Genomic DNA, 26,954 nt, shown 5'->3' on the forward strand with positions numbered 1-26,954 from the left:
GGAGGCAGCTACTGAAAGAACCAAGCAGATGGGTTGGAAGTGACTGAGAAGCAGGGAAAGTGGGTGTGAGAAAGCGCTGTCAAAGCACTCTCCTTTATGGAAGTCATTTTTGTCTAGTTTTCTGTTACAAGCTGTCAACCCTGATTGGTATGCAGGTACTGTTTCTCTGGCTAGGCTGATACTCGGATGGGCACCAGACGGTGCGCACGGGAGGGTGGGCCTACCAGCATGGTAGGGCGGTTCACATTTGACACAGGTTTTGACCTACAAATGATTCACAAGTTATCTTAATTTTCTAGGGCAAATGTTCACTTTGAGTCATCTTTCCCTTGCTATTTCTTAATTTTGTTTTCTTAAGCAATGGCTGCATTTCCTGCACAACTTCTTTCTCCTTACTGGCTTATTTAGAAAATATAAATGAAGTTAGTTCTGGGGTTGTACACCTTTAATTCCAGTGCGTGGAGTCAGAGGCAGGTGGGTCTCTGTAGATCAGCATGGTCCACCATACCATGTCCCAGGCCAGCCAGGGCTACATCGTGAGATCCTGTCCCAGAAAGCCAGAACAACAACAAAACCCCCAAATAACAAGCAGATAAAACCAAAAACCCAAAATGGCAAACAAAAGACAAAAAGCCCTACAAATTACATGAAACACGAATGTTGTAAACACCCCAAGGAAGACAGAAAGGCAAAGCTACTATCATTCTTTTCCCCCCATATATCTAAACTTTTTTTCAGAAAACTTAAATTTAGAACATCTGTATTCCTGTTTCCAGTGATTAGGGAGAAAGGCTAAAGGTTGGCTCACTTATTAAAAAAAAAAAATACAGTTTTTTGCAATGTGTTTGTCCCATAACTGATGTCAGTGTGTGCCAATCACGTGCTGACCACGTGTCCCTGATGTTGTCTTGGCTTTAGTCCTGCTTCGTCTGAGAAGCAACTGCCACCCTGGTGCCCGTGCAGAGAACTTGAGTCTCTGCAACTACTCACTGCCTTGCTCTATTAAATACTGCCAGGCAGTTGGCTCACAAGATAGAAGTTCAATAGCATTGAAAAAGGAGCCTTTGCAGGGTACTCGGGGTGGGGCTGACCCTCCCTCTGCAGAGGCAGGCCTGGCCACTAACTACCATCTAAAGAGCTATACACCTGTCGGCATCCAGGGAGAAAGCTCTGTTTTTGTTTGTTTTGTTTGAAAGCAGGAAGAAAATTCGAAAAAATGTAATTGGCAAGCTGCCAAGTATACACACCTTCTGTTTTATTACTTCCCTGCACGAAGGAACAGAGCACTGCATACAGGACATTGTGGATGAAGCTCAAAAACACCATGGGGAGTGGAAGAAGCCACTCACAGAAGAGCAATACTGTTTGAGCCCATTTATGAATGTGCAGTGTGCAGAGCTCTCCACAGACAGAGAGTCCATTACTGGGAGAAGTGGACAGTGAATGCTGAGGGGCACTGATTCTTACATGGGGGAAAATGTTCTAAGACTATATCATGACAACAGGCACAGTTATGTGACTAAAAGCCTTGGAATGTATACTTTAAAAGGTGACTTGCAGGGTGTCTTACTTTACCATACCTTTCTTTGGCTTCTCTGAGTTCGATTTCAAGTTTCTCCACCTTTTGGTTTCCTTCCCTTAAGCAAAGCAGGAGTTGGCTCACAGTTAATTCTTCAAACTCCACACAAGTCCTGGCATCCTCTGTAGATTTGCTCCTGATAAGACATCACCACCACATTCAGTATGGAAATTAAAAACTAATGGAGATTAATCTCAACAAAAGTGTCAAGAGAAGCATGGTACAACTGAAATCAATGTCTCCAGTCAATTCTCAGCTGCCCCAAGCACGACTGATTTAATTCGTCTACACATGCTGCAAAGGCTGTGGGGACTAACAATGCCTGAGGGAAGCAATCTCATAGTGTAAGCACTTCAAAGAGTTACTGTGTCCACAACAGAACCCACAGGGACAGCTGGTGGTGCCACGATCTCCAGAGATCTGGATTCAGAGAGCACTGAAGACTAAGCACTTAGGTACATTCACACCAATGACCCCTCCAACTTGTTAGAGACTATCACCTTTGTGAGTCACCAAGAGAAAGGTTTCTGGCTTTGGCCTCACACAAAGCAGAGACATGTAGCTACTACTGGAAAATGTTTTGCTAAGTTTCAGACTCCGATCAAGACACATTCACCATAAAAAAACAACTATGACCATCACCCACTAACAGAATGTTCAGAGTGATGATGAAGATGGCAGGGATGGCTAGTCTTTCAGCCCTCTGCTAGGATCACACATCTAAAAGCCAGGATTAAAGACTCCACAGCTCCCCCTTACTAGGGAACCCATTTGGAGACTGAGCTGACTACGGGCTATTTCTGAGCAGGAATTTTAGGTCCTCTCCATGCATGGTCCTTGGTTGGTATACCTGTCTCTGCAGGACCCCTGGGTCCAGATTTTTTTTGGTTCTGTTGCTCTCCTTGTGGAGCTCCTGACCCCTCCAAGTCTTTCTATCTCCCCCTTCTTTCATAAGACTCCATGCACTCTGCCCAAAGTTTGGCTATGAGTCTCAGCCTCTGCTTCGATACCTCAATCACTAGAGTCTTTCAGAGGCCCTCTATGGCATGAACTCAGTGGCAGGCTCTCTGACCACTTACTTCCCCCTGGAGAGTGCAGCCTTGCTAGTCCATAGAGGAAGACAATGCAGCCAGTACTGATGAGACCTGATAGGCTAGGGTCAGATAGAAGGTGGACTAGGGGAGAAGCACAGGGGGAGAAGAGGGGGAAGGGTGGGATTGGGAGGAGACAAGGGAGGAAGCCACAGGGATTCAAAGTGAATAAATTATAATAAAAAAATAGAGGAGAAAAAAAAAGACTCCAAAGCTGAAGCCCCAAGCCTAGAAACCAAAATCAGATCCCTTACCAGACTGATAAAAGGTTAAGAGCTATGCCTGAAAGAGGAAGTGGTCTTTGCATATGGAAATAACTGAAGAGGAAGTGGCTTAAGACTCCAAGTACGGTTTTCTTTCTTTCCTCTACTTCCAGGAAAGTCTTGATATTAAAAGCAGCAATTTGGGGAAAGTTGAATTCTAAAAAAACTGGGGGAAAAAAAGAAAAAACAGGAATAACACTCATACTAATTACTCTGTTTGGTGAAAGGCTATTATATTATCTACATTCTCCCTGACATAAGAACATAAGGACAGACCTAAAAATTGTTGTGTTACTTATTTTGTTATTCTCTATGCATGTTTATCAAGTAACAGGCGAAATGGTTTTAAAAGTCTGTGAGGTAAGAGATTCAGAGAGATTCTGAGCAAACTGACAGGCAAATGAACTAATATACCACATACCAAGGATGGTCAGTGCCTAGTTCTTGTACTGTCTCTGCTCAAAGGCACTTCCATTACTTAAGATGTCTGTTTCCTGGAATTCAGGAGCCTACCACAGAGGGCCTCTGAAAGACTCTATCCATCTGGGTATTGAAGGAGATGCTGAGACTCAGCCAAACTTTGGGCAGAGTGCAGGGAATCTTATGGAAGAAGAGAGAGATAGAAAGACCTGGAGGGGACAGGAGCTCTACAAGGAGACCAACAGAACCAAAAAATCTGGGCCCAGGGGGACCTGCAGAGACTGATACATCAACCAAGGACCATGCTTGGAGAGGACCTCGGTCCCCTGCTCAGATGTATACCACAGGCAGCTCAGTCCTGTGTGTTCCCTAGTAAGGGGAGCAGGGGCTGTCTCTGCCCTAGACTCAGTGGCAGGCTCTTTGATCACCTCCTCCTGGCAGGCGATGGGGGGCAGCCTTGCCAGGCCACGGAGGAAGAGGATGCTGCCAGTCCTGATGAAACCTGATTGTCTAGGGTCAGATAGAAGGGGAGAGGGACTGAGAGAAGGGCATAGGGGGAAAAAGGGAGGATAGGACTAGGTGGAGATGAGGGAGGGGGCTACAGCTGGGATACAAAGTGAATAAATTATAATTAATAATAAATCAATAAAAGAGAAAAAGAAATTCTAAAAAAAAAAAAAAAAAGATGCCTGTTTCCTAGAATCTGCTTGGGAAAGGCAGACTTGAGATCCTAAAGGTAAGCTCTTTGGCACTTTTGAGGTTGATGAGATAGCTCAGTGGGTAAAGATGCTTGCCATCAAGCTTGACAGCCTGAGCTTGATCCTCAGAACCCACATAGTGGAGAGAACAGATTCCCATAAACTAGTGGTTCACAACCTTCCTCATGCTGAGACGGTTCCTCATGTTGTGGTAACCCATAGCCATAAAATTATATTCATTTTCATTACTACTTTGTAACTTATTTTGCTACCGTTATGAATTGCAATATAAATATTTTTGGAGATAGCGATTTGCTGAAGGGGTTACGATCCACAGGCTGAGAACTGCTGCTACTACTATCCTGTGGCCTCCATGTGTGTGCTGTGGCATGTTCCCTCCTCATCATCTAATACCCTAAAAATAGGGTAAAGACAAAGATCCTCAGTGGTTGGCAGTTCTCACAGCCATTGCCTCAGAAGGTCACCGTTATTGATCACTGTGGCTTAGAATCAGCACAGAACTGAGAAAAGAAAAAGGGCGCATCCTGGTGAAGGAGGCCGGCAGCCTCCTCAGTTCACGCAGCTCCCAAAACAAATGGGCAAGCGCAGGACTGCCGGCTAGAAACAAGTCTCTTTTTGATTGGGGATGAATTTGTTCACACTTGGAATAGAAAAGAAACACCTCTGTAACAGAGAAGCCAGCATTTGTTAGCTTTAACAAGGCACCAGGCATTGTTTCCATTCTCTCCCAGTTTCAGTTGCAACATTAAATACCATCTAATGAATGTTAGCACTCGGGAAGCTAAGGCAGGATGGCTACAGGTTCAAATCAGACCTAGATTACAGAGGAAGGCCCTGCCTCAGAAAACAAAGTATATTATTTTCTTCAGTCCATCAGGCCTGACCTCCAATAACAGGCTCAGAGTGAAAGACTTTGACAAGACAGAACAAAGTGACAAGACTTTGCCCCTTCTGTGTGCTTGGCAACTCTAGATTCCATCACCTACATGTTGATGGAGTCCGTCCTTGCAGGCCTATAACTGGTCTTCATTTCTTTCAATGCCCCTCCTTCGGTCTCTCCTTCCTGTAAAAAACAGATGCAAGGGACTAAATACAACAGATCTGCAAGATAGTAAAGTAAAAGACAAAAGATTCCACCCAAGGAAAATATTCAGCCTTTGTATGAGATATGATCTAAATTAGGTCACTGAAATGAAACAGAAAACATCCCCTCTGAGCGTGTACACTCTGTCAGGATTATAAATATCTAGGCTAAGGCATGAAGGTCAGGCTCCTGCCATGGAACACACTCAACCCAACTCCATAAACATGAGGCTTTGGCTTACAAAGCAATGGTTTTGCCAAGCTGGCTGACATTATAAATTTGTGTGCACCACTGCCCCATTAGGGAACCTCCTAAAGACTAAGACTGGCAGGATTTGTGAGCAGGTTGTAGCTCAATAAGCTAATGAAGTAATCCTCACAAATGCACAAAGGTGGCTCAGGATGCTTTGGCCATACTCTTCCTAAGCTATGGACAGAGTTTTCCAGCAGCTCACAGAAGCAAAGTGAAACACATTTTTCATTCACAATAACCATCACTTCATCTGGGAGGCAGAAGTAGTTGCTAACCCTGGGAGAAGCCTTGTCTGGAAACGTGATAGACTGTCTGAGTTTCCTGACTTTTATCAGGCGTTTAGAGGGCTAAAACCCTTTGTGTTTCAGTCATCTTTGGCCACTTGTAGAGAAGTATGCTTTTTAAGTCCTCAGTCTGGGCACCCTGAATGCACCTACGTCTTACAGGGCATGGATGGAGTAAGGGTCATTTTCCAACTGGACTAATCTGTAAGGCGGCTGGTAAGGAGTCCCACACTAAATATTCCAGATCTATCTAGTATGTACGTGTCTTGCTCCTCTCCACTCCCTGGGTCTATCTACAAAGTGCACTTCTCTCTTTAATCTCCTTTCCTGTGGACAGTAACTTCGACAAGGTGGAAACGACACTTCCGGTACAAAGGCTTTTGTCCTGGTGTATTTCCACCCTCTCTTCAGATATCTCATAGCAGCCCTGCAGGAGAGGTCCCTCTGTGCTTACTCACCTGCGTTTTTCCGTTACGGGACTAAGTATACCCAGATACCATCAAAAGGGCCCAGTACACACTGCTTGGGTTGGCCGATTCACTTGGGTTACTTAACTTTGATAGCTCTGGCTTCAAATTCTGTTCTCAGAAGCTAAATCATGGCTTCTGGCAGGGAGGTAAAGGCCAGATCCCTGCAACCTATGTCCAGAGTTGTTCTCTCTGCTTGCTCCCTCAAATATTTATTATTGATTATATGCACATACTTATTGGAGTGTAAATGAGTGTAGATCAGTGCAGTTACCAAGAGGCCAGAAGAAGGCGTCAGTGCTTTGGAACTGGAGGTAAAGGCAGTTGTGAGCCACCCCATGGGGGCGCTGGGAACAGAACTCGGGTCCTCTGGAAGGGCAGTGTTCTTTTAACTGTGGAGCTGTATCTTCAACCATCCCATCCCTCTTTTTTAGCTTTCCTGCACCCCAGGCTGGCCTTGAACTGGCTATACAGCTGAGAATGACCTTGAATTTCTGATCCTCCAGCCTCCACCTACTGAATCCCAGGCTTACAAGCTTATGCAGGTGCACCCAGTTTATGTGTACTGAAGATGGAACCCAGGGTTTCACTCATGAAGCTTAAGTTGCTGGCTTAAATGGCTAGTGTTGGGTTCAAAGGAAACTCCAATTCCCAAAACTACAAAAGGCAGTAGATGTGTCCAGAAATGACAATCTTGGCTCAGCTCAAGCTGGACTATAGAAGGGTTTCTGAAGGTTAGACAAAAGCCAACATTCCTCTTACGCTCGTATTCAGTAACTTATGATCTGGGGTTCCTGGCTGCCAAAGGGAGTCATTTCTCTTGCCTCTGGAAAACAATGTTCTCATTAACATATACGTGTACCTGCATAGCAAAGCCCATGCTGACGCCAGGCTCTTAAAGGCCCTATTCACAAGAGCTGTTACATGTCTCACCTCAGGCGTCCCTCCTCCCATACCCTAAACTCCCAGGCCTGCCCTAGCTCATGAGATCCCCTTCCCCCAGCTACTTGTCCTCCTTAGAACCCACACGCTGCCCTGGCCCACTCCCCTTCTCTTACAGATAACCCAGGCCGTGTCCAGTCTGTTGTTGTTTTTTGTTGTTGTTTTGTTTTTTAAATCTGGACTCTTCCAGGTGCCTCCGGATATTTTTTCTCTCTTATTCACAATCAAACCTCCCTCCTAATAATGGAGGGCTGTTTTGAGGTTTCTTTACTGCACCCCCACACACATCTAGGACAACCCTTGTCAGTCACTACACACTTAAAAATAAGTCTCCAAACGGGTTTTCTCCCAAAGTTAGGATCATCCACTGCCTCCCAGATGAAGTGACGGTTATTGCGAGTGAAAACGTGCTTTACTTTGTTTCTGTGAGCTGGGAAACTGTCCTTGGCTTAGGAAGAGTGTGGCCAAAGCCTCCCATGCCATCTTTTTGCATTTGTGAAGACTTATTCCATTAGCTTACTGGACTATAGCATGCTCACAGATCCTGCCAGTCTTAGTCTTAGTCCTTTATTCTCTAACAAACAGTGCAGGCAAATTTATAATGGCAGCTGGCTTGGCAAAACTTAATAGCCAATTTATCTCTGTTACATTGTTACTCCTCATTATTTGGCTTATATGTGTCCCCCGGAGGCTTTGAAGCTTGCTTCAAATATCCAATCTGCAACACCCACTCTTTCCCACTGAGCTACACAACCAGTACTTTTTAGTTTGTATTTGGGTTTTTGAGACAGGGTTTCTCTGTATAGCCTTGGCTGTCTTAGACTCGCTTTGTACACCAGGCTGGCCTTGACAACCAGTACTTTTTATCACCTAAATGGTATCTATTGTTATTTGTTTATGTTGGGTGTGTGGCGATGCTTGTGCCATAGAGCAGGTGCCGAGGTCAGAGGACAGCTCTGTGAAGTCAGAGCTCTCCATCCACCTTTATGTGCGTTCCAGGGGCCAAACTCAGGTTGTCAGGGCTATGTGAGAGGCACACCTTTGCCACCAGTCCCCCTTATCTTTAATTATCATGGTTCCTCACTAGACTTTGGAAAGAGTCTATTAAACACCATTAGAAGCAGTTTAAAGGTTGGTGAGATGACTCAGCAGGTTAATATACTTGCCACCCACACTGACTAGAGTTCAATTCCTTGGACCCACAGCACAGGACAGAACCAATTCCTGCAACTTGTCCTCTGTCTCCACACTGTTATAGCACTTGTGTGAAAAATAATGTAAGATGTTTAAAAATCACCCAGTTTGATCACAATTTTGCTCACTTAAGTGATCTGTTCTCAGAAAAAAAAGAGTTTATGCTTATGGTTTTTGTTTGGGATATTTTGTTTGTTTGTTTTCAGATCAGTCAGAAAAATGTCCAGTTTAGAAGGACACAGTTGGGGTGGGAACTTTATCTTTTGTCCGAAAAAAAAAAAAAAAAAGGTGAGTGATATTTTTTTCATTTAAGCTAGGACAACCCTTGTAGGCATCATAGTACACTTAAAACTGGGAGCCAATTTATTGCTCCTTGTAGTTTAGACTGGCTGTGTTGATGACACATTGAGGTGTTATATTTTACGTGTCTTGGAGGTTTGCTTCCTATAAAAACAACCACAATTCTTACAGCCATCCTGATCTCAACAAAGGAGTCTTCCGAGGAGCCACTGGAGTTGAGTTTGAGCTGCAGCTCTGAGACGATGCCCAGCAAGTCTGCCTTTTCAGCCTGAAGGCACATCACTTGGGTCTTCAGCTGCTCCACTTCCTGCTCCAAGTAAGCCCTGGGAAGCCTGCAACCACCTCCAAGGTCCTGGGAAGACCAAGAATAAGGCATAGGATGAATGCACAAAGTCAAACCAAAGGTCTGGCCAGCAAACTTGATGGCCAAACATCACAGACAACATTGTGTTCTCTCTCTCTTCCTCTCTCTCTAAAAGCAGGATATCATGTAGCCCAGGTTGGCCTTGAACTCAGGGCTGAGGACGACACTGATCTTTAGAGCCTCCTACCTCTACCTTCCAAGTGCTGGTATTTTAGACATGTACCACTAGGCCCCATTTTATTTTTTGTATGTTGGGGTGCACATGTGTGTACGTATGCATGTATGTAGAGGAAAACAACCTTGGGTGTTCCTCCTCAGGCGCCACCCACCTTTTCTGTTTTTGTTTTGCTTTAGAGACAGAGTCTCTTATTGGCCTAGGACTTGCCAAGTAGACCAGCAAGCCCCAGGAACCCGCCTGTCTTTGCATCCCAAGCACTGGGATGAGACACACATCACCATGCCTGGCCCTTTCATGTGTCCTTAGGAGATTATACTCCGGTCCTCAGCACTTTCTTGGCTGAGCTGCATCTCCAGCCTCATGACTGTTTTTAGAAAAGGCAATTTGCTAACATCTTTGTTCCCTATATTTTAAGTAGAAAATTCTCCTTGTTATTTAACAACTTATTTTGACACAGCATATAAAATGAGAATCTGGAGGCTAAGGATACAGCTCAGTGGTGCCTTGTCTTAAATGTGTCCAACCATAGGTTTAATCCAGAGAGCCACACATACAAAAAAAAAAAAAGAAATTCAGAATAACGTAATGACAAGAAAGGCTTCAACCGCATGCTGGAATGATGGGTTAAAATCATGAGAATAACCAACCAGACTTTGACAATGGTAGACTCAGACACTCTAGTTCAAAATTTCAGAAGACAAGGACAAGAGCTGTTAAAACTCAACCTTCTGCCTTCTCTCCTCCCCACAAACACCCACTTATCTCCATGCCCCCCCCTCCTCAGCACATACAGTCAGAAGCCAGAGCACCAAGAATGCCATCTGGCTAAGTGACGGCAAAATAAGGAAAGGTCTGTGGTTCTTGCAGCATGCTAGCTGCTGGGTTTGCTACTCTCTGATGGTGCCGTAAGACTGAAAAAAGAAAACGTGGGAGGGATAAGAAGACAAAAAACTCAAAGATGAAAAAAATAAAATAAAATTCAGCCTATACAGAATCAATGATACACATTAATTAGTATTGTACACATGTGAACTATAAACACAGTATTTTGAGTTCACCCTCTTGTAATGACCGCCTATGACAGCAATGGAAAAACAAGCCTGTCCCAATGGGGTGCTTTTGTTCTGGGGCATAGGGAGAACTGATCACTAGGGGTGATCCTAGCAGAGTCTCTGAAGTACTGGCCTCAGCCTTCTTGCGTCAGAAGGAAAATGTGCAGGCAGATCTCTGTGAGTTTGAGGCCAGCCTGGTCTACAAAGCAAGTCCAGGACAGTCAGAGCTATTACTTAGAGAAATCCTGTCAAGGAGGAGGAAGAGGAGGAGGATAATGTGACACCTGTCCATATAGCCCATGGTCTCTTCTATGACCTTCCAGGCCTCCCTGGTTCCCACCCCAGGAAACCTCTATACCTCGATGTACAAGACACCATGCTTTACTTCGTTTTCAAACATATTTGTTTCGTCTTTTAAGTTATCCTCTTTCTGTGTAGTCCAGGCTGGTCAAGAACTCATGCAGTAGCCTGGCTAGCCTTGACCTCACGATTCTCCTGCCTCAGCTTCCCAAGTGCTAGAACAAGAAGCATACCTAGTTCACACTCACTTAAATGTCTTCAGATTTTAAAGAAGAGTCTTAATTCTCAGGAACTAATACCGCAATTAAACACAATCTACAAATTCTCTAAGCAAGTCATTTAAATATGTGAACCTAGACTGTAGTCACTCTTGCTGAACTGAGTTTTAGCCTTTCCACTTCTCTGCTTTCTCTGGCCATGGACCATGTGGTCCATAAAATACTAACATCACTGGGATAATGCTGTCTTCTGTGAACTAGCTCTTGCTGGGGAACCATCAGGGCCTTCCAGAGAAGCAACTTACAGAGAACATGGAGTCAGGCTGCAAGAAGAGGCAAGAGTCCCCAAGCGATGGCATTCAACAATGGGTCAGATGAAAGCAACCAACTTTTTTTGTTTTGTTTTGCTTTTTGAGACATGGTTTCTCTGTGTAACAGAGCCCCGGTTGTCCTGGAACTCTCTCTGTAGACCAGGCTGGCCTCAAATTCAGAGATCCATCTGTCACTGCCTCCCAAGTGCTGGGTTTAAAGGCGTGTGCCACCACACACTGAGAAAGCAAAAAAATTTAATTAGCGGTGGTGGCATGTGCCTTTAATCCCAGCACAAGAGAGGCAGAGACTGGTGTATCTCCGTGCTTGAGGTCAGCCTGGTCTACATACCAAGTTCCAGGACAGCCAGGGCTACACAGAGAAAGCCTGGCTTGAAAGAAAACAAAAATGTAGAAAGAGAGAGTCTTCATTAGCTTGAACCAGGAAATGCATTTGGCAACGAACACGGAAGACTCTGCCTTATCAGGAATCTTCACCCTCCACTACTCTATTTATATTTTATAGCATTCTTAAAGCCTTTTGTTGTTGTTGTTATTTGTTTGGTACTGGGGATTGGACCCATGGCCTTGTGCATGCTAGGCAAGTGCTCTACCACCGAGCTACACCTCAGCCCATGCATAAATGAATCGCTTTTGTACATGTGCGCGGTGTACGCATGTGCACGCATAGGTGCAGGTGTGGGTGTGGAGGCCAGATGCAGTGGTAGGATATCTTCCTCAACTGCTTCCCTACCTTATAGTTAGCTATTTTACTTTTACCTTAGTATTTTGAGATACCGTGTCCCACTGAACCTAGCCCTCACAATTCAGCGAGTCTAACCCAACCAGGGAGCCCCCGCCACCTCGCACCTGTCTATCCAGGGCTGGTTACAAACTCACCTTGCCACACCTGGCTTTTGTTTTGTCTGTATTTTTGTTTGTTTATTTAAGGCAGAGCCTTGCTATGTAGCCCAGGATGGCCTGGAACTCATTATGTAACCCAGGTTAGACTCAAACTTGTGGCAATTCTCCAGCCTCTGGAGTGCTGGGATCATAGTTTTGTACCAGTTCACTACGAGTAGTCTTAGACACACAAACAAACAAAAACCCAGGCAGCTTGGCATGGTGGTGCACACCTTTAATCCCCGCACTTGGGAGGCAGAGGCAGATGGATCTCTGAATTCAAGGCCAGCCTGGTCTACAGAGTGAGTTCCAGGACACCTTGGGCTACACAGAGAAACCCTGCCTGGACAAAGCAAAACAACAAACAAAACCGAAACCAAACCCTAAAACTGGAGGGCTCTGGGCAGGTTTCCATCTGTATCAACTGTAATGAACACTAATAAAACACTGACTCATTTCCTCAATATTCTTTTGGCCCCAGTTAATACAGCTAAAGCCTTCCACATTTCTTTTCCCTCCGCAAAGATTATATACATGCTCCTTAAAATCATAAGCAGTCTTTTCAGCAAAAACACCTCTTCTCAGATCATGTAAAACACCAGCCATTCTGAACCAGGGAAGGTTCTAATCTGGGAACAAGTAAGATCCAATAGCCTTTGGGGAAGCTCAGGCAAAAGGACTGTTACAAATTCAAGAGGCCAGCCTGGGTTACACAGTACAATTGTGCTGAAAGACAAGGGGCAGGGAGGAGGAAAAGAAAGCAGAGAGAGTAACTAGCATTTACAATTAATTCAATCATTGACAAAAAACAAATCCTAACAAAACGTCCCTATAAATTAGGCTTAATTTCTTAATTTCAATTCTTCTGCCCCAACTAAGTATACCTAAACACATCAACTATTATAGTACACACACAAACACATACACACACACCTGTAAGCTCCATAAGGATAGGGACACATGCACTATTCCCAGGTAAGAATGGATACAATGGTCCATGTCAAATGCTGACTTAAGTGTTCCACATGAATTAATTTACTCAACTCTCACACTTAATCAATGAGGAACAAAGAGTAGCCAGTTAGAATAGAACCAAACCAGGAAACCTCAGAGCCAAGGTTTAATCCAGGCCTTGGGCCTCTACTCCATCTGGTTTCCTAATCTCAATGGTACAGACAGGCAACTGACTGTGAACTATAAAGGCTCAACTGTTCTGCTGGGGCAAGTAAAGAGAAGAAGCCTATAATAGAACAGAACTGGCAAAAAAAAAAAAAAAAAATCAGTGAAGTGATTCCTAATGACATTCTTACACACAGATCATTGCCTAGCCCAATCATCATCAGAGGCTTCAAGAGATGCACAGGCAAACATTAGGCAGAGCTCAGGGAACCCTACGAAAAAGGGGAGAGAGGATTATAGGAGCCAGCACAGAATCAACTAAGCAGGGATCATTGGGGTTCACAGAGCCTGCATGGACACGTATTGAGGTCGTTTACCTTGGATTTTCTGTGGGGCTCCTAACAGCGGGAGTTGAGGTGTCTCTGATTCTTTGCCTGCTCTTGTGACCCCCTTGGGTTGCCTTGTCAGCCTTGACATGGGGGTTTGTGCCTAAGGCTCAACACATCTTGTTTTGCTTGATATCCCCAGAAAAGCTACTCTTTTGTGAAGGGGAACACAGGAGCAGTGAATCTGGTGGGTGAGAGTGGGGCTCGGAGGAGCAGATGGAGAGGAGACTGGGGTTGGCATGAATTATATGAGAGAAGAATGAATAAATAACTTACTTAAAATTATTCTACAACTATACTTAGTAGAAGGGCAGGAAACAGCTTTAAACAAGGTCTGAAGACCTGGGATAGAAGGCCGTGACATTAGAATCTCCCATTATTAGGTTAATTTTTTTGTTCCTAAATCATAAGGATCTTCCAGTTACCTGTGGGATATCATAAATCCACTTACTTGGCCATAAAATACCTCGTATGAGAGCTCTTTAAATTCCCCTTTGTTTTGCTATTGACATTCTCCATTCTCTGTACTAAACCAATGATGGCTTATCTTTCCCATCTCTATCTCAACTCTGCTATTAGCATCTACCTGATTTGAGCTCTTACCATTGGCCTCATGGAATATAGTCCTTTGTGTTTTCATGGACCCATTCCACTGGCCTAAAAATGGGCTGATTGTGATGGTTAACCTTGCCTGTCAATCTGATTAAATAAAGACATGCTTGGGAAATTTGCAAAGCACAGTTCTCAGCATGTCTGGGATATGTGCCAGGCATGGTGGTACACACTTGTAATCCCTGCACTCTGGAGTCAGGGGTAAGAGAATCAGTAGCTCAAGCCGGCCTGGGCTACATAGCCAGACCCTATTTCAAACAACAGAGTTCTTTGAGTGGGGTTTGGGGATGGTTCAACTGATAAAGCGCATACCTTGCAAGGGCAAGGGCCTGAGTTTGATCTGCAGCATCTGTGTGAAAATTCTGGGTGCAGTGGTGTATGCTTGTAATCTGAGGCTTCTTATGTAAAGATCCCAAGGGATCCCTGGGACTTAATTGGTGCGCTTCAGGCAGTGAAAGAGCTGTCTGAAAGGAGAAAGCTAGCCTTCTTGAGGATGACACCTGAGGGTTTCCTGTGACCTCTGCATGTGCCCCCCCAATCAAGAAAAATCATTAATACCTGAAACAGCTCAGGGCTCTGTCCTCTGAAGGGTTAAGTGTGAGGTTTGGAAGGAAATGGGACAGTGGTGTCACCTAGATGATACCGGAGCCTTGGAGGATCAGCTCAGAGCAAGTGTGCTCTGGTTTGTCCTTTGTTAATGTATCTGGTGTGCATTCTCAGGGTGAATGAATTTCACAAGACCTTTGGGTCAACCAAAATGTGACCATTTTCCTCTTTAACCACAGCAGCCTGAAGTCAATGTCACATATCATAATATGACACTGATAAGTCACTTTTCAAAGGCAAACCACAAAGGGAATAATCACTATTTAAAAGGATCCCAAGGCCAAAGAGTAAACATTCAAGGTAACTTGTAAAATCTAATTTTATATCAAGGATATAAACTAACAACAATTGGGTGGTTCTAGGCAGAGGTCCACCTACCATTTATAATGAATATGAAACACCGATTTATAACTTGAACATGTTTTTAGTTTTGGGGTTTTGTTGTTGTTGTTTTATTTGTTGTTGTTTGGTTTTGTTGGTTTTTTTCGAAACAGTGTTTCTCTGTGTAGCCTTGGCTGTCCTGGACTTGCTTTTTAGACCAGGCTGGCCTTGAACTCACAGAGATCCGCCTGCCTCTGCCTCCCTGAGGGCTGGGATTACACATGTGCACCACTGCACCTGCCTTAGTTTTTTTATTTTTATTTTTTGAGCGAGAGAAAGTCTTATAATACCTAGCCTGGTCTGGAACTTAACTATGTAATCCAAGCTGGCTCTGAGCTCTTGGGCCCCCCACCTCAGTCTCTACAGTGCTTGGATTACATTGTAATTATATGCGCAATTATATGTTCGTGTAGGTATGTCCACATGTGTGTGAAGGCGCACATGTATGTATTATGGAGGCCAGAGATAAACATAGGATATCTTCCTAGATCACTCTCCATCTTAGTTTTTGAGACAAGGTCTCTCTCACTGAACCTAGAGCTTAATGATTCGCCTAGCTGGCCAATGGATTTCAGGGATCTGCCTTGCCCCTATAGCTGAATTTACTGGCGCACACCTCCGATTCCAGACTTTCCGTGAGTATTGGAGATCAGGTCCTCATGTTGGCACAGCAAGCACTTTACAATCTGAGCCATCTCACCTTACAAACATCTCTCTCCAACAGAGACTGTATGTGACCCAGCCAGTATTTCCAGCAAAACCACACAGCTTCTAAGACTATGTAAAACATCAGTCCAGCCTGAATTATGGAAAGTTTTGATCTAACAGGCCAGACTAATAAGATTCTACTGCTGTTGTATAACAGTTTCTTCCTAGATAGAAATGTTCCTTCCTGCAGGAAAGCAAATAACTCAAAACAGCTTCAGGAAGTCCCTGAAACTGACTAGAATCACTAGGTCCTTTCTGGACAGAGAAAGCAATAAAGGCTACGAGTTGCCCTTAGAAGGAAGAAAGCTGAGCTACAGAGACTCTGAGAGGAGAAAAGTACAAAGAAGACTCTAAACCAAACCAGCTGGCTACCTGAAAGAAGCAGAAGCCAGCGGAGGTGCCTAGAAGAGGCTCACACCAGAGTCACCGGGAAAAGATTCTGCAGCTTGTTGAGCTGCCTGCAGGCTGTGCAGTGTGCGCCAGGTGCCTGGCTTTTGTGAGCGTCATTCCACGCTGGGGTGGGCTTTGCTGATGCCGCTGTTTGTGAGTCATTTCTGCTCTGGTAAGTGGCCCCAAACCCCTACTCCTGTAACTACCCCTAATGAAACTCACAGTTCACTAAGCTGAACTTTGGTGGTATCCATACTTTGGTCTGTCGTGGGTTCCTTGTCTGGGGTGAGTAGATGTGTGTCATGTCTCCCCAGGAAAAGTTTTGTCACACAGCAGCTCTACATACTAAGAAAATAAAATCTGAATCATGTACTCACTTCAAATGGCCTTTCTGGTTTGTCTTTTAGTTTCCCAAGCTCTTCCTTCAGTTTCTCATTTTCATGACTCAAGGCCTTCAGGCGTTCCTTAGCCTCTTTGCTCTGTGTCTCAAACAACTGACGTTCTTCCTTCTGCTTCTCTGCCCAGGCCGAAAGCTCCTCAAATCGCCCTTTCATAGCTTGATTATTTAGCTTCATGGCTTCTGTTTGGGGTTCAGAGAGAGGGAGTCACCCACCAGGGAATGGATGGAATTTCATGAATCAGCTCTCCCCTCTGGCAGTTCAATACTCAGGGGCTCTGGATCCACACATGACCCAGTGCCCTGGGATGGGTCTGTCAGCAGGAAAAAGATGTGAGCAGAGTTTGCTCACAGACAAGCTAGAACATCATTGCTAGTCCTTAAAGGCATGGTGGAATACTGAGGGAGGATGTATCATTCTTTGATTATGATGCTTGATTAGCCCTGGCTTGAGATACCAGAATATAATCCCTCCATTGAAAACAAAGTTTCACTGTTCTGTAGCCCAGGAACAAGTTGCTATGTAGCATATAGTAGCACTAAACTTGGAATTCCCCTGCCTCTGCTCTGGTGATAGGATATAGCCCGGCATCATCATGATTAGCTCAGAATGCTTTCTCCTGACAAGCAATATTTACACAGACGCTCCTCTCTTTTTCCTTTTAAATGGGGTAAATGTCATTATACTATTTCCTGAGATGGAGTACTTTATTTATTTATTTTTGTTTGGTGATAAGGATCCATCCTAGAGCCCTGCCATGCTGAGCAAACTTTCTATTACTGATCTACATTCTTAGCCCCTAAACAGAATACTTTCCAGTCCGACCTGTAAACAGACATACACAGAAAGCCTCTTAGCCCTGCCCAGTGTCTTACTGTGCTGTTTTCCCTTGGGGAAACAGGCTGAGAAAGGACCTCCCTTGCAAGCCTTCTTCAGAAGGGATGGTGTTTCCTGAGTGGAGAGTCCAGACGACAGCCCCGCTCACCTTTCAGTTGGTGGTTCTCAACCAGCAGTTCCTTCATTTGCTGCAGCAGCTCCTCGGGGGTGAATGTGTCCAGACTGGGGTGAACCATAGTAGGAGGTCCATTTCCAGGGGTCTCACAGGGGCTGTCCCCCTTCTCAGTTAGGCAGCTCAGGGGTTGATGGGACATGGTAACAGGTCCTATGGAAAAGCCACAAGCTAAACAGATAGCTGTCCCCAGTCCGCCACAGGCCTCCAAAAGGCCCACAATTCTGTTAGTAACAGCAGTGGTTATTCCCAAGGTTGCTGGCTTTCCCTCCAGTTGCATCGTGAAGGATTATCCTTGAAACATCCAGTCACACCGCCCCGCTTCACGGGACCATGTGTGGAAAGGGGTAGAACTAGGAAGGAGGTGGGCAGTGTAGGACGTGATAATGACCAGGGTAATATCCATAGCCTTGGTGAAGGATTATCACATAAACGCCCTGAAACCTTCAAGTTCAAATATCCCTATTTAGAGTGAACTGTATTATTTTGGGGTTAGATCTAAATAAATCTCCATTTTTTGTTTATTGAAAGCTATTAAAGTCTCTATAGTTTATACTTCCTGAAAGCTATTGAGTTCTGCATATTTTATGTCTGTTGAAAGCTATAACAATTTCCATATTTTATCTTGTATTAAAAAGGAAGGCGATGTTTATTTCTGGCAATTCTTAGGCATGGTGTGTGCTGAAACACTCTAGCAGGTGTGCCACTTTCTACTCTCCATCACTCAGCTAAGGGAGCAGTTGTAACAGCTTGCGCAAGATCAGAAGTGGCACACAGCAAGGCTGATGTGAGGACAGCATCTTATAATACAAGAAAGGTGTGAGTAAAGTTTCATCTTCATTTTGGCTTTGATATTTATCAGTGCATATACATGAAACACTAAAGAAGCCTGTTACCTACTGCGTATGCGGGAAACACTTTATTTCGTAGACATGCCAATGAGAACACATAAATAGGAGTAAATGCCAACTCTACGTCTTTATTACCTGCCACTCAGGCAAACATAAACATCTTTCCAATGACTGGCTATACACACATTCCAGGCAAAAAGAATTATCTTCACACCTCATGAAAATGATAGCTATGCCCGTCAAGAACGACCCTGTTCTACAAAGGCAAATGACTGAAGTCCAGAGGGATGACTTTAAAAATAGTATTTCTTGGGCCTGGAGACATGGCTCAGCATTTGAAAGCACTCACTCCCCGTTTGGCCCCTAGCACCCACGTCAGATGGCTTGAAATTGCCTGTAACTACAGCTCCAGGGGCTCTGGTGGCCTCTTCTGGCCTCCATAGACACACATACACACGGCATATACTCACAAAGATACACAGACACGTGAAATTTTTAAAAACTTAAGACTTTCTCTGATAATTATAAGATAATTTTAAATCCGTCTATGCAACAAACAGCATCAAGTGACCATGCTTGCCCTACAGCAGTGGTAAAGCAGGGAGCCGCTAGTGCCACAAAAGGCTTGTGGCTTCACCTGGGATGAAGAAGTCACGTGGGCATGTGTCGGTGAGCTCTTCCTCTCTCTCAACAGGCAGGCAAGTGTCCTACCTCTGAGCTACAGCCCAGCACACGGTGTTATTTCTACCTAGAGGAGAAGGCGTTGCTCTCAGACGGCCGGCTCTGCATGACTGAGGTGCCTGCGTGGCTCCATGGAGTCCTTGCCTGCAGTATGTGGAAACAGTCCCGTTTGGCGGGAGAGCTACCCCCTCTGCTGTGTACCCACGTCATAGCGTCAGTGTGCATACACGATACCCACAGATGAAAATAAGACCAGATGCGCAGAATGAAAGCTGCTTTCCATGCCCACAGGAGGCAGGATCCTGGGATCTCTGCAGGTGCTCTAAAATCAAGGGTCTGGCTTCCTGACTGAAGAACTGGGAGGTAAGGCATAGTGCTATCACTGATGGGACTGAAGGCGGGCTGTGTTCCTTAAAGCGTCTGGCTGGAAGAACAGCATCCCATGAAGTACATAAGGAGGATGGCAACTTTTTTAAATTTATTTTTTATATTAATCACAGGTTATTTACTCTGTATCACAGCCATAGCCCCCTCCCTCGTTCCCTTCCAATCCCACCCTCCCTCCCTTGTGTTCTCCCTGCCCCCTTCCAAATCCACTAACAGGGGAGGACCTCCTCCCCCTCCATCTGACCCTTATCAAGTCTCTTCAGGACTGCCTGCAATGTCCTCTTCTGTGGCCTAGCAAGGCTGTTCTTCCCTTGTGGGAGGGGAGTAGAAGAGCTTGCCATTAAGTTCATGTCAGAAATAGTCCCTGTTCCCCTTATTAGAGAACCCATTCAGACACTGAGCTACCATGGGCTATATCCAGGCAGGGGTTCTAGGTTATATCTGTACATGGTCCTTGGTTGGAGAAACAGTCTCATGAAAGACCCCTGTATCCTGATATATTTGGTCCTTGTGGAGCTCCTGTCCTCTCCAGGTCTTACTAACTCCCCCTTCTTTCATATGATTCCCTGCACTCTGCCGAAAGTTTGGTTATGAGTCTTAATATCTGCTTTGATACACTGCTAGGTAGAGTCTTTCAGAGGCCCTCTGTGATAGGCTCCTATTCTGTTACTTGTTTTCTCCTACATCCAATGTCCATCCCATTTGTCTTTCTAAGTGAGCATTGGTCATCTTAACCCTAATCCTCTTTCTTGTTTATCTTCTTTAGGTGTATAGATTTGAGTATATTTATCCTATCTTATAGGATAAGTGAGTATATACCATGTGTGTCTTTCTGCTTCTGGGATACCTCTCTCAGGATGATCATTTCTAGGTCCCACCATTTGCCTGCAAATTTCATGATTTCCTTGTTTTTAATTGCTGAGTAGTATTCCATTGTGTAAAAGTACCACAATTTCTGTATCCATTCCTCAACTGAGGGGCATCTGGGTTGTTTCCAGGTTCTGGCTATTATGAATAAAGTTGCTACAAACATGGTTGAGCAGATGGGAAGACAGCAGCTTAACAGAGTGAAAACACTGACAAAGCATTGCTCGCTTGTGAGCCTCTTGTGTGGATATGGTTTTTACCTAACAGAACTGATTTAAGATGCTTCCACACACCCTTTCTGGGTAAAGCCCTATTTCTGACTTCCCATAAAATTCATTTTTGCCACTGAGTATGATAGCCCACACCTGTTCATTGCCTTAGGCGGCTGAGGCAGGAAGATCACATTTTAGGCCATTGTGGGCCACATGGTGAAAACCTGCCCCTACAAGAACACTGGAAAAAAAAAGCGCAAGGCTCTGCTAGGTGAGACAGTAGAGGAATCAGTAGTACCCACAGCCAGCTGTGTGGCCTTGGGAGGCACCTGAGCTCCACAGGCTATTTACTGACTCACAGTTGATAATGCTCTTCATGGTTCTCAGCCTAATGACCCTAAAAAGTATGCTTAACTATCTAGAGAGATCACAGTCCCACCTCCACCGTTCAACACAGGCATGCACAGTATCTCTCACCCCCTACTCCCTGCCAGCCCTGCCATTACACCAACCATTCTCACAAATACATACTCACCTAGTCACACTGTTGTCAAGTGGATTAAAAAAAAAATTAACTCCATAGTTCAAATGTCATGGTGAATGAGAAGCTACTGGTAGAATATAGTGAAAGCATCCCAAAGTCTTTAAACATTTTTTATCCCATCTATCTATCTATCTATCTATCTATCTATCTATCTATCCATCCATTCATCATCCACCCATCATCCATCCATCACGGTCTGTGTGTATATGAGAGAGCATGCATGCACACACCAGCATATGCTGACTATATGGAGGTCAGATGACAGCTTTCCTCTTTCCTTCCATAAATCTGGGTCCCAAGGATAGAAATCAGATCATCAAGCTTTGCAGCAAGAGCCTTTACTTGTTAAGTCAACTCACTGGAGTCTGAATGTTTAAGTCTTTAACTTCCTCTTGAACTACATTAAACTGAGCAAACACAGAGTTACATATTTGTCTTTTATGTATTTTCAGAGATTGAAAAGGTTATTGCAAGGTTCCCCCTAACAACAATTCCTCATAAAAATCCAACTGATCTAGGCAAAGATATTTAGTAAGAAGGGGAAGGTGGTACATGCCTATAACCCAGCACTTGGCAAGCAGAGGCAAGAGGAATGTCTTGAGTTCGAGGATAACCTGGATTACATATGAACTATCTACTGGTAGAATGTAGTGAGGGAATACTTAAATCGCAGTCTTTAAACATTTTTATCCTGTCCATCATCCATGTATCCATCTATAACACAGTGAGTTTCAGATCATCAAGTTCTATAGTATGAGAGAAAAAAAGGAAGAAAGAAAAGAGAATTAGCATGAGACAAGCAAGCCAAAAAATTTTAGACACACATGATGGTACAAGCCTGTAATCACAACATTAGGGAAGCTGAGACAGGAGGGTTGCCAAATGTTCTAGGCCAGCCCCGGCTACGCAGCAAGCCCAGATTCAAAGTAAATAAACAAGAGATATTTAACAATGGAAGGTTGCAATAAGGAGCACAGGATTTGTTAAGATTTCCTTAATGAGAGAGACTGGGAATTGGCAAGGTAGAAAGTCAGAAGCGGGGCTGAAAAGATGGCTCAGCGGTTAAGAGCACTGTTGGTTTTTTTCAGAGGCCCCTGGTTCAAGCCCTGCCATGCACATGGCAGCTCACAACTGTTTGTAACTCCAGCTCCAGGGGATCTGACACACATGCAGGCAAAACACCAATGCACATAAAATAAAAACAAAAAATCCTTTTACAAAAAAAAAAAAAAAAAAAAGTCAGAAGCAAAATCTCCAGCTTTTATTCCAGGTTTCTAAGCATGTACACCCTTATTCTTTACTTGGAGGTCAAGTAATTAGGGTAATGTATAGACATGAGCTTAAATCTCATTCCTAAACTGACCTTAATCTACTCTGACTTCTTATTGAATACAAGAATGTCTGTGTGCTTTCCATGATGCATGGCTGCCCAGAGTGGGCTTAGATCCTTAGAGCCATGACTCCCTCTCTGCCCAGCCTCCCAGCCCCACCCCAGCAGGCGCTGTCTCTTCCATTACAGGACTGCTCTGACAGCCAGAGGCCATGTGCCCAGCATTATCTGCCTCATTCTAACTTCCACCTACTGGACACTGGTAGGTCTCCTTTTTTATTTTTTTAATTTTTTTTTTAATCCTTTTCAGTTTTACAGATTAAGTGTTAACAGGTTCAATCCCTCCATGGGTAAATAAAAGGGTTTTTTTTTCTTTTTTAATACTTATTTTTATTGTTTTTTTATTCAAATGTAGATGTGTGTGTTCCCATGTGGGTATATGTATGTGAACACAGGTACCCTCAGGTGCCAGAGGCACTGGATCCCCCAGAGCTGGGGCTGCCTGGGGTGGGTACTGGGACCAGAACTCAGATCCTCTGGAAGAGCAGAAAGTGTTCTTTACTGCTGGGCCACCTGTTCAGCCTTGGTAGATTCATTTTAAACAATGAAAACCTGTTTCCTGAAGAGAGTCAGGAGTTGTTTGTGGTAAACTGAAGTTTCCATTCACAAAAGAGTTGGAGGGGGCCAGCAAGACAGTTCAGAGGGTCTGAACTGTCCCAGGATCCAATATCAGAAGAAGAGGCCTGACTCAAGATGTCCTGAGTCCTCCTCACCTGTGCCAAGGCCTGTGGGCATTCACTCCGATACTGACAAATGAACATATAAATCAAAGGGAGGTTGAGTAGATTCTGTGACCACACGACTAAACCCATTATCCCCATGAAAAAGGAAGGTAGGAGACATACACATCTTACTTCTGGAGTGACGGAAGCCTTGGGGTAGCTTGCTAGGAAGGCTAGGAAGGCTATGTGAGGCTATTTCATGTCTTACTAATACATGAAAAACAGAAACAGACTTAACGCAGTTTGAAGGCAGGAACATGGGAGTAAGGCTTCCTTCTTTCCACTCCCCTTCTCCCAAATCTAAAGGAACCATCAAGTCCAGTCACTTTTACCTCCAAAACTCTCTACGTTGTCTCCAGCCCTAAAGGATTAAGCTCGGGTTTTTATTTTGCCTATGACTGGCAATGTTCAACTTTCCCCTATTTTGTCTGTAGTGTGATACACACAAAACTTAAAAAATTACCAGGTCCTTGTTAAATGAATTTTAATAGCATTCTTCCCTTTCCATGTCAATCCCACTGCAATTGAGGTTTGTGAGAGTTACTTATTTTTTATTTCAGGTTCTGGGCTTACTAATCCATATGCATCAATGTCACCTCCTGTCACCAAGCTACAAATACCACATTAAAGGGCTCGTGGTTTCATACATTCTTGGCCTCTGTGTCCTTGTCTCTGCCGTGTCCTCTGCCTTGGAAAGGTCTGGCTCCCACTTGCTCTGGCACACACCCACAGGGCAGTTTCAATGTCCAGCCTGAATGTGACATTTTGTGGGGAAGCAACTTCTCTGAGCACCTAACAGCCATTTGTATTTCCAGCTCCTCAGCCCGCCCAGCAAGTACCGATCTACTTTCTCTTTCTCTTTCTCTTACTAGAGATGGACACACAGCAGCCTCCGGGTAAGTGTTGTGGAAAGGAGAGACAAACACAGCCTAATGAGGTCCGTTTAGGTCTAACACCTGTAAAATGCTCCCTCCTGTGCAAGCATAAACCCCACTCGTTAGTACTGCTTCCAGACTACTGCAGTTCTATGGTGTTCACATCCACATTCTTGAAGTCAACTTTTTAAACTTATTTTTAAAATCAGAACTGTTTTTCTCTACCACTGCAAAGGATCTGTGTATGTGTGTGTAAAATGGGTATGTAATATATAATGTATATTCTAGCACCTCATTATTGTACACATGCCAAAGCAGAAGCAAGGAAAGCTTTCATAAATTTAATTCAGAAAAAAATTTTTTGGAAGTCATGTAGGTGCACACCTTTGATCTCAGCACTTGAAAGGCAGAAGCAAAGCAGATCTCTGTGAGTTCAAGGCCAGCTTGATCTATGAAGGGAGTTTCAGGCTAGCCAGGTAGACATTGTGAGACCCTATCTCGAAACCAAACCAAAACAAAAAGATTTTAAAGATCACAGAGATGGCTCAGTGTTGGTAAAGGCACTTCCTGCAAGCCTAAGGACCTGAATGGGATCCATGGATTTCTCATAGACTGTCCCCCGCTGTCTACATGAGCACCATGCCAAAGAGACAAGCATGTGTATACATGCATGAACACACACACACAAACACACACACACACACAAACATGCATGCACACAAACATACACAAACACAGAATTAGTAAACATAAGAAAATTTAAAGACTGTAATTTCCGTTTTTGGATTTTGATTTTCCAGAAAATCCGAAGAATTCACTAATATGCTAAGTCTCTCTCTATGACAAAATGTCAGGAAAGCAGAGTTGGGGATTAGTAGGTACATTTCATTGCTACTTAACCATGTCCGTGCAGTAGCCACCGAGGCTAGAAAAGGGCGTCAGATCCCCCAGAACTAAAGTTACAGTTACACACCACCATGTGGCTGGAATTCAAATCCTGGTCCTCTGGGTGGGCAGCAAGTGCCCTTAACCACTGAGCCATCTCCCCAGCCCCATGACACACCCCAGCCCCACGACACATGCTTTATTCTAACACTCAGGAACATGAGATTCGTAGATGGTGTGAAGCCAGCCTGTTCCACACAGTGAGATTTTGTCCCAAAAGGCAAATTTCTTGCTAAAATCCTCATACACAACATGTCTCTGATCTACTGACCCAACAGGAGAAAAAGCTCACTCGGACAAAGACTAAGCCTTGGAAGGTAAGGCCACTCCACATGATTACCTCTGGTTTTAATAAAAAATGTGTAGGCAATCACAGAATTCTGAAATTCTGTAGAAAACTGTCTTCATGCTCATTACTGTCTGATTTAAAAATTCTTGAAAGGACTAAAAAGCTCCATGGAATAACTCGCCATGTGCTACTTAAATGAGGAAGTTCAGGAGGAAGGTAATAACCAATTCCTTTCAAGTTTAATTTAGAGTCACAAAATACAATCTCTCTCTCTCTCTCTCCCTCTCACACCCACTCACTCACACATACCCTATGATATGCAATTCATAGGCCAGTTGTAAAAACTAGTTACTTTCATGGCATTGCACATAATATAGAACACAAAGTACTGCTCAAACTGGCTCCGTGTAAACAGATCAGGCACACACACATCCACAATTAAACCTCACTTGTCCAATCCCAGGGCAGTCTGTGGCAGTGGCCTCTGCGCTGTCCAGCTCTCCCCCATTTTCAGCCCTGAGGCAATGGGGCTCCCTACTGCTCTCCCTTGGTCAAAAGAGCAAAGGGGCTGCTTCGGAGTTAGTTCTGAAGGCTCAAGTGGCCCAATACTGCCTTATGTTATTTTCTTGAGGCTCTCCATAACATTTTCCATTTCAACCTTAAACACCTCTGGCACACATTCCTCCACAAGAGCCCTGGTAGTGGAGGCCGCACCAGGGGCTGGGTTCTCATTTCCTTCCAGGGCTTGTGTACTGCCTCCAACTTACACATCGCCTGTGGTGAAAACAATCATTCCTTTAAAGTTGTCAGCTTTACTAAAGTCATTCTCATGCTCTCATATCCTCCCCGCCCTGCTCTCTCGCTCCCAAACACACATAGCTGTACATACATGCATGGACCTAGCACGCTCTCCCAGATAAACACAACAGTTTATGTACCCTTCTGTCCGCCTGTCACTTCGGTAAGGGGTCTATTTTTCACTGTTCCTGGGCGACCTCATCCAGAGTGCCTTCATTCCCTGCGACAGTACCTTTAACCACTGCCTCCTTAAAATGAACTGACTGCTTGCTTAATCGCTCCCAACCTGGGACGTCACCTTCAAACCACCTCGGTGAACTGAACTGGAAGTCACCTGCGGCCAGCCAAGCCTATGTTTTACCATCCTAGGCAAAGAGGGGTGTCCTCTGGGGGGCCGCCCCCCACCCCCCCACCCCCACGCCGCCCTTTCGCACCAGGTCAGGACCCGCCTGGGCCTTGGAAGCCTTCCAAGGGCAGCCGTCCTACAGGAGGGCCGCCCCAGCTTCGTCACCCTCCCCGCGGCAGGCTCCCGGAGTCCGCGGCAGCAAGGAGAACCGCTGCCACGGTGGACTGGAGCCCGCTGGGGAGAGTCGCCGCGCTCGGCCAGCGCCCGCCACCCCTGGCCCCGCTCACCGGCCACCGGGATCCGCTCTCCTCGGGTCACTGCTTCGTTGACATCTTGTCCAAGTACCAGAGCTCTGGATGCTGACCGCCGCCAGGGACCGGCCGGGGGCGGCGACTGGGCAGCTGGACGGTGACGCGCGGCCTCGCGACCCGCCAGGCGCCGCTCAGCTGACCGCAGCGCCAGCTCCCTCCCTAGTCGGGGAATTTCCCAGACCACGCCCACTCGGGCACGCCCCTGGGAA

The 26,954-nt window shown here is 44.9% G+C and overlaps 1 protein-coding gene across 2 annotated transcripts in view; it reads right to left on the minus strand.

The window, feature by feature from the left end:
- The window catches only part of Optn (optineurin), a 45,990-nt gene extending 19,101 nt beyond the window's left edge, over positions 1-26,889 (minus strand). For both annotated transcript variants that reach the window (XM_055593790.1, XM_055593789.1), the window contains exons 1-6: positions 26,722-26,889; positions 17,504-17,680; positions 16,498-16,700; positions 8,765-8,947; positions 5,059-5,135; positions 1,581-1,715 (exon numbers count right to left, since the gene is read on the minus strand). In XM_055593790.1, the coding sequence (XP_055449765.1) occupies positions 1,581-1,715; positions 5,059-5,135; positions 8,765-8,947; positions 16,498-16,700; positions 17,504-17,669 (764 nt within the window). In that variant the 5' untranslated portion in view covers positions 17,670-17,680; positions 26,722-26,889. The remainder of the gene's footprint in view (positions 1-1,580; positions 1,716-5,058; positions 5,136-8,764; positions 8,948-16,497; positions 16,701-17,503; positions 17,681-26,721) is intronic.
- Between the last annotated feature and the right edge of the window lie 65 nt (positions 26,890-26,954).

This window comes from Psammomys obesus, unplaced genomic scaffold, assembly GCF_907164565.1.
Source record: "Psammomys obesus unplaced genomic scaffold, mPsaObe1.curated_primary_1811, whole genome shotgun sequence".
NCBI lineage: Eukaryota > Metazoa > Chordata > Mammalia > Rodentia > Muridae > Psammomys > Psammomys obesus.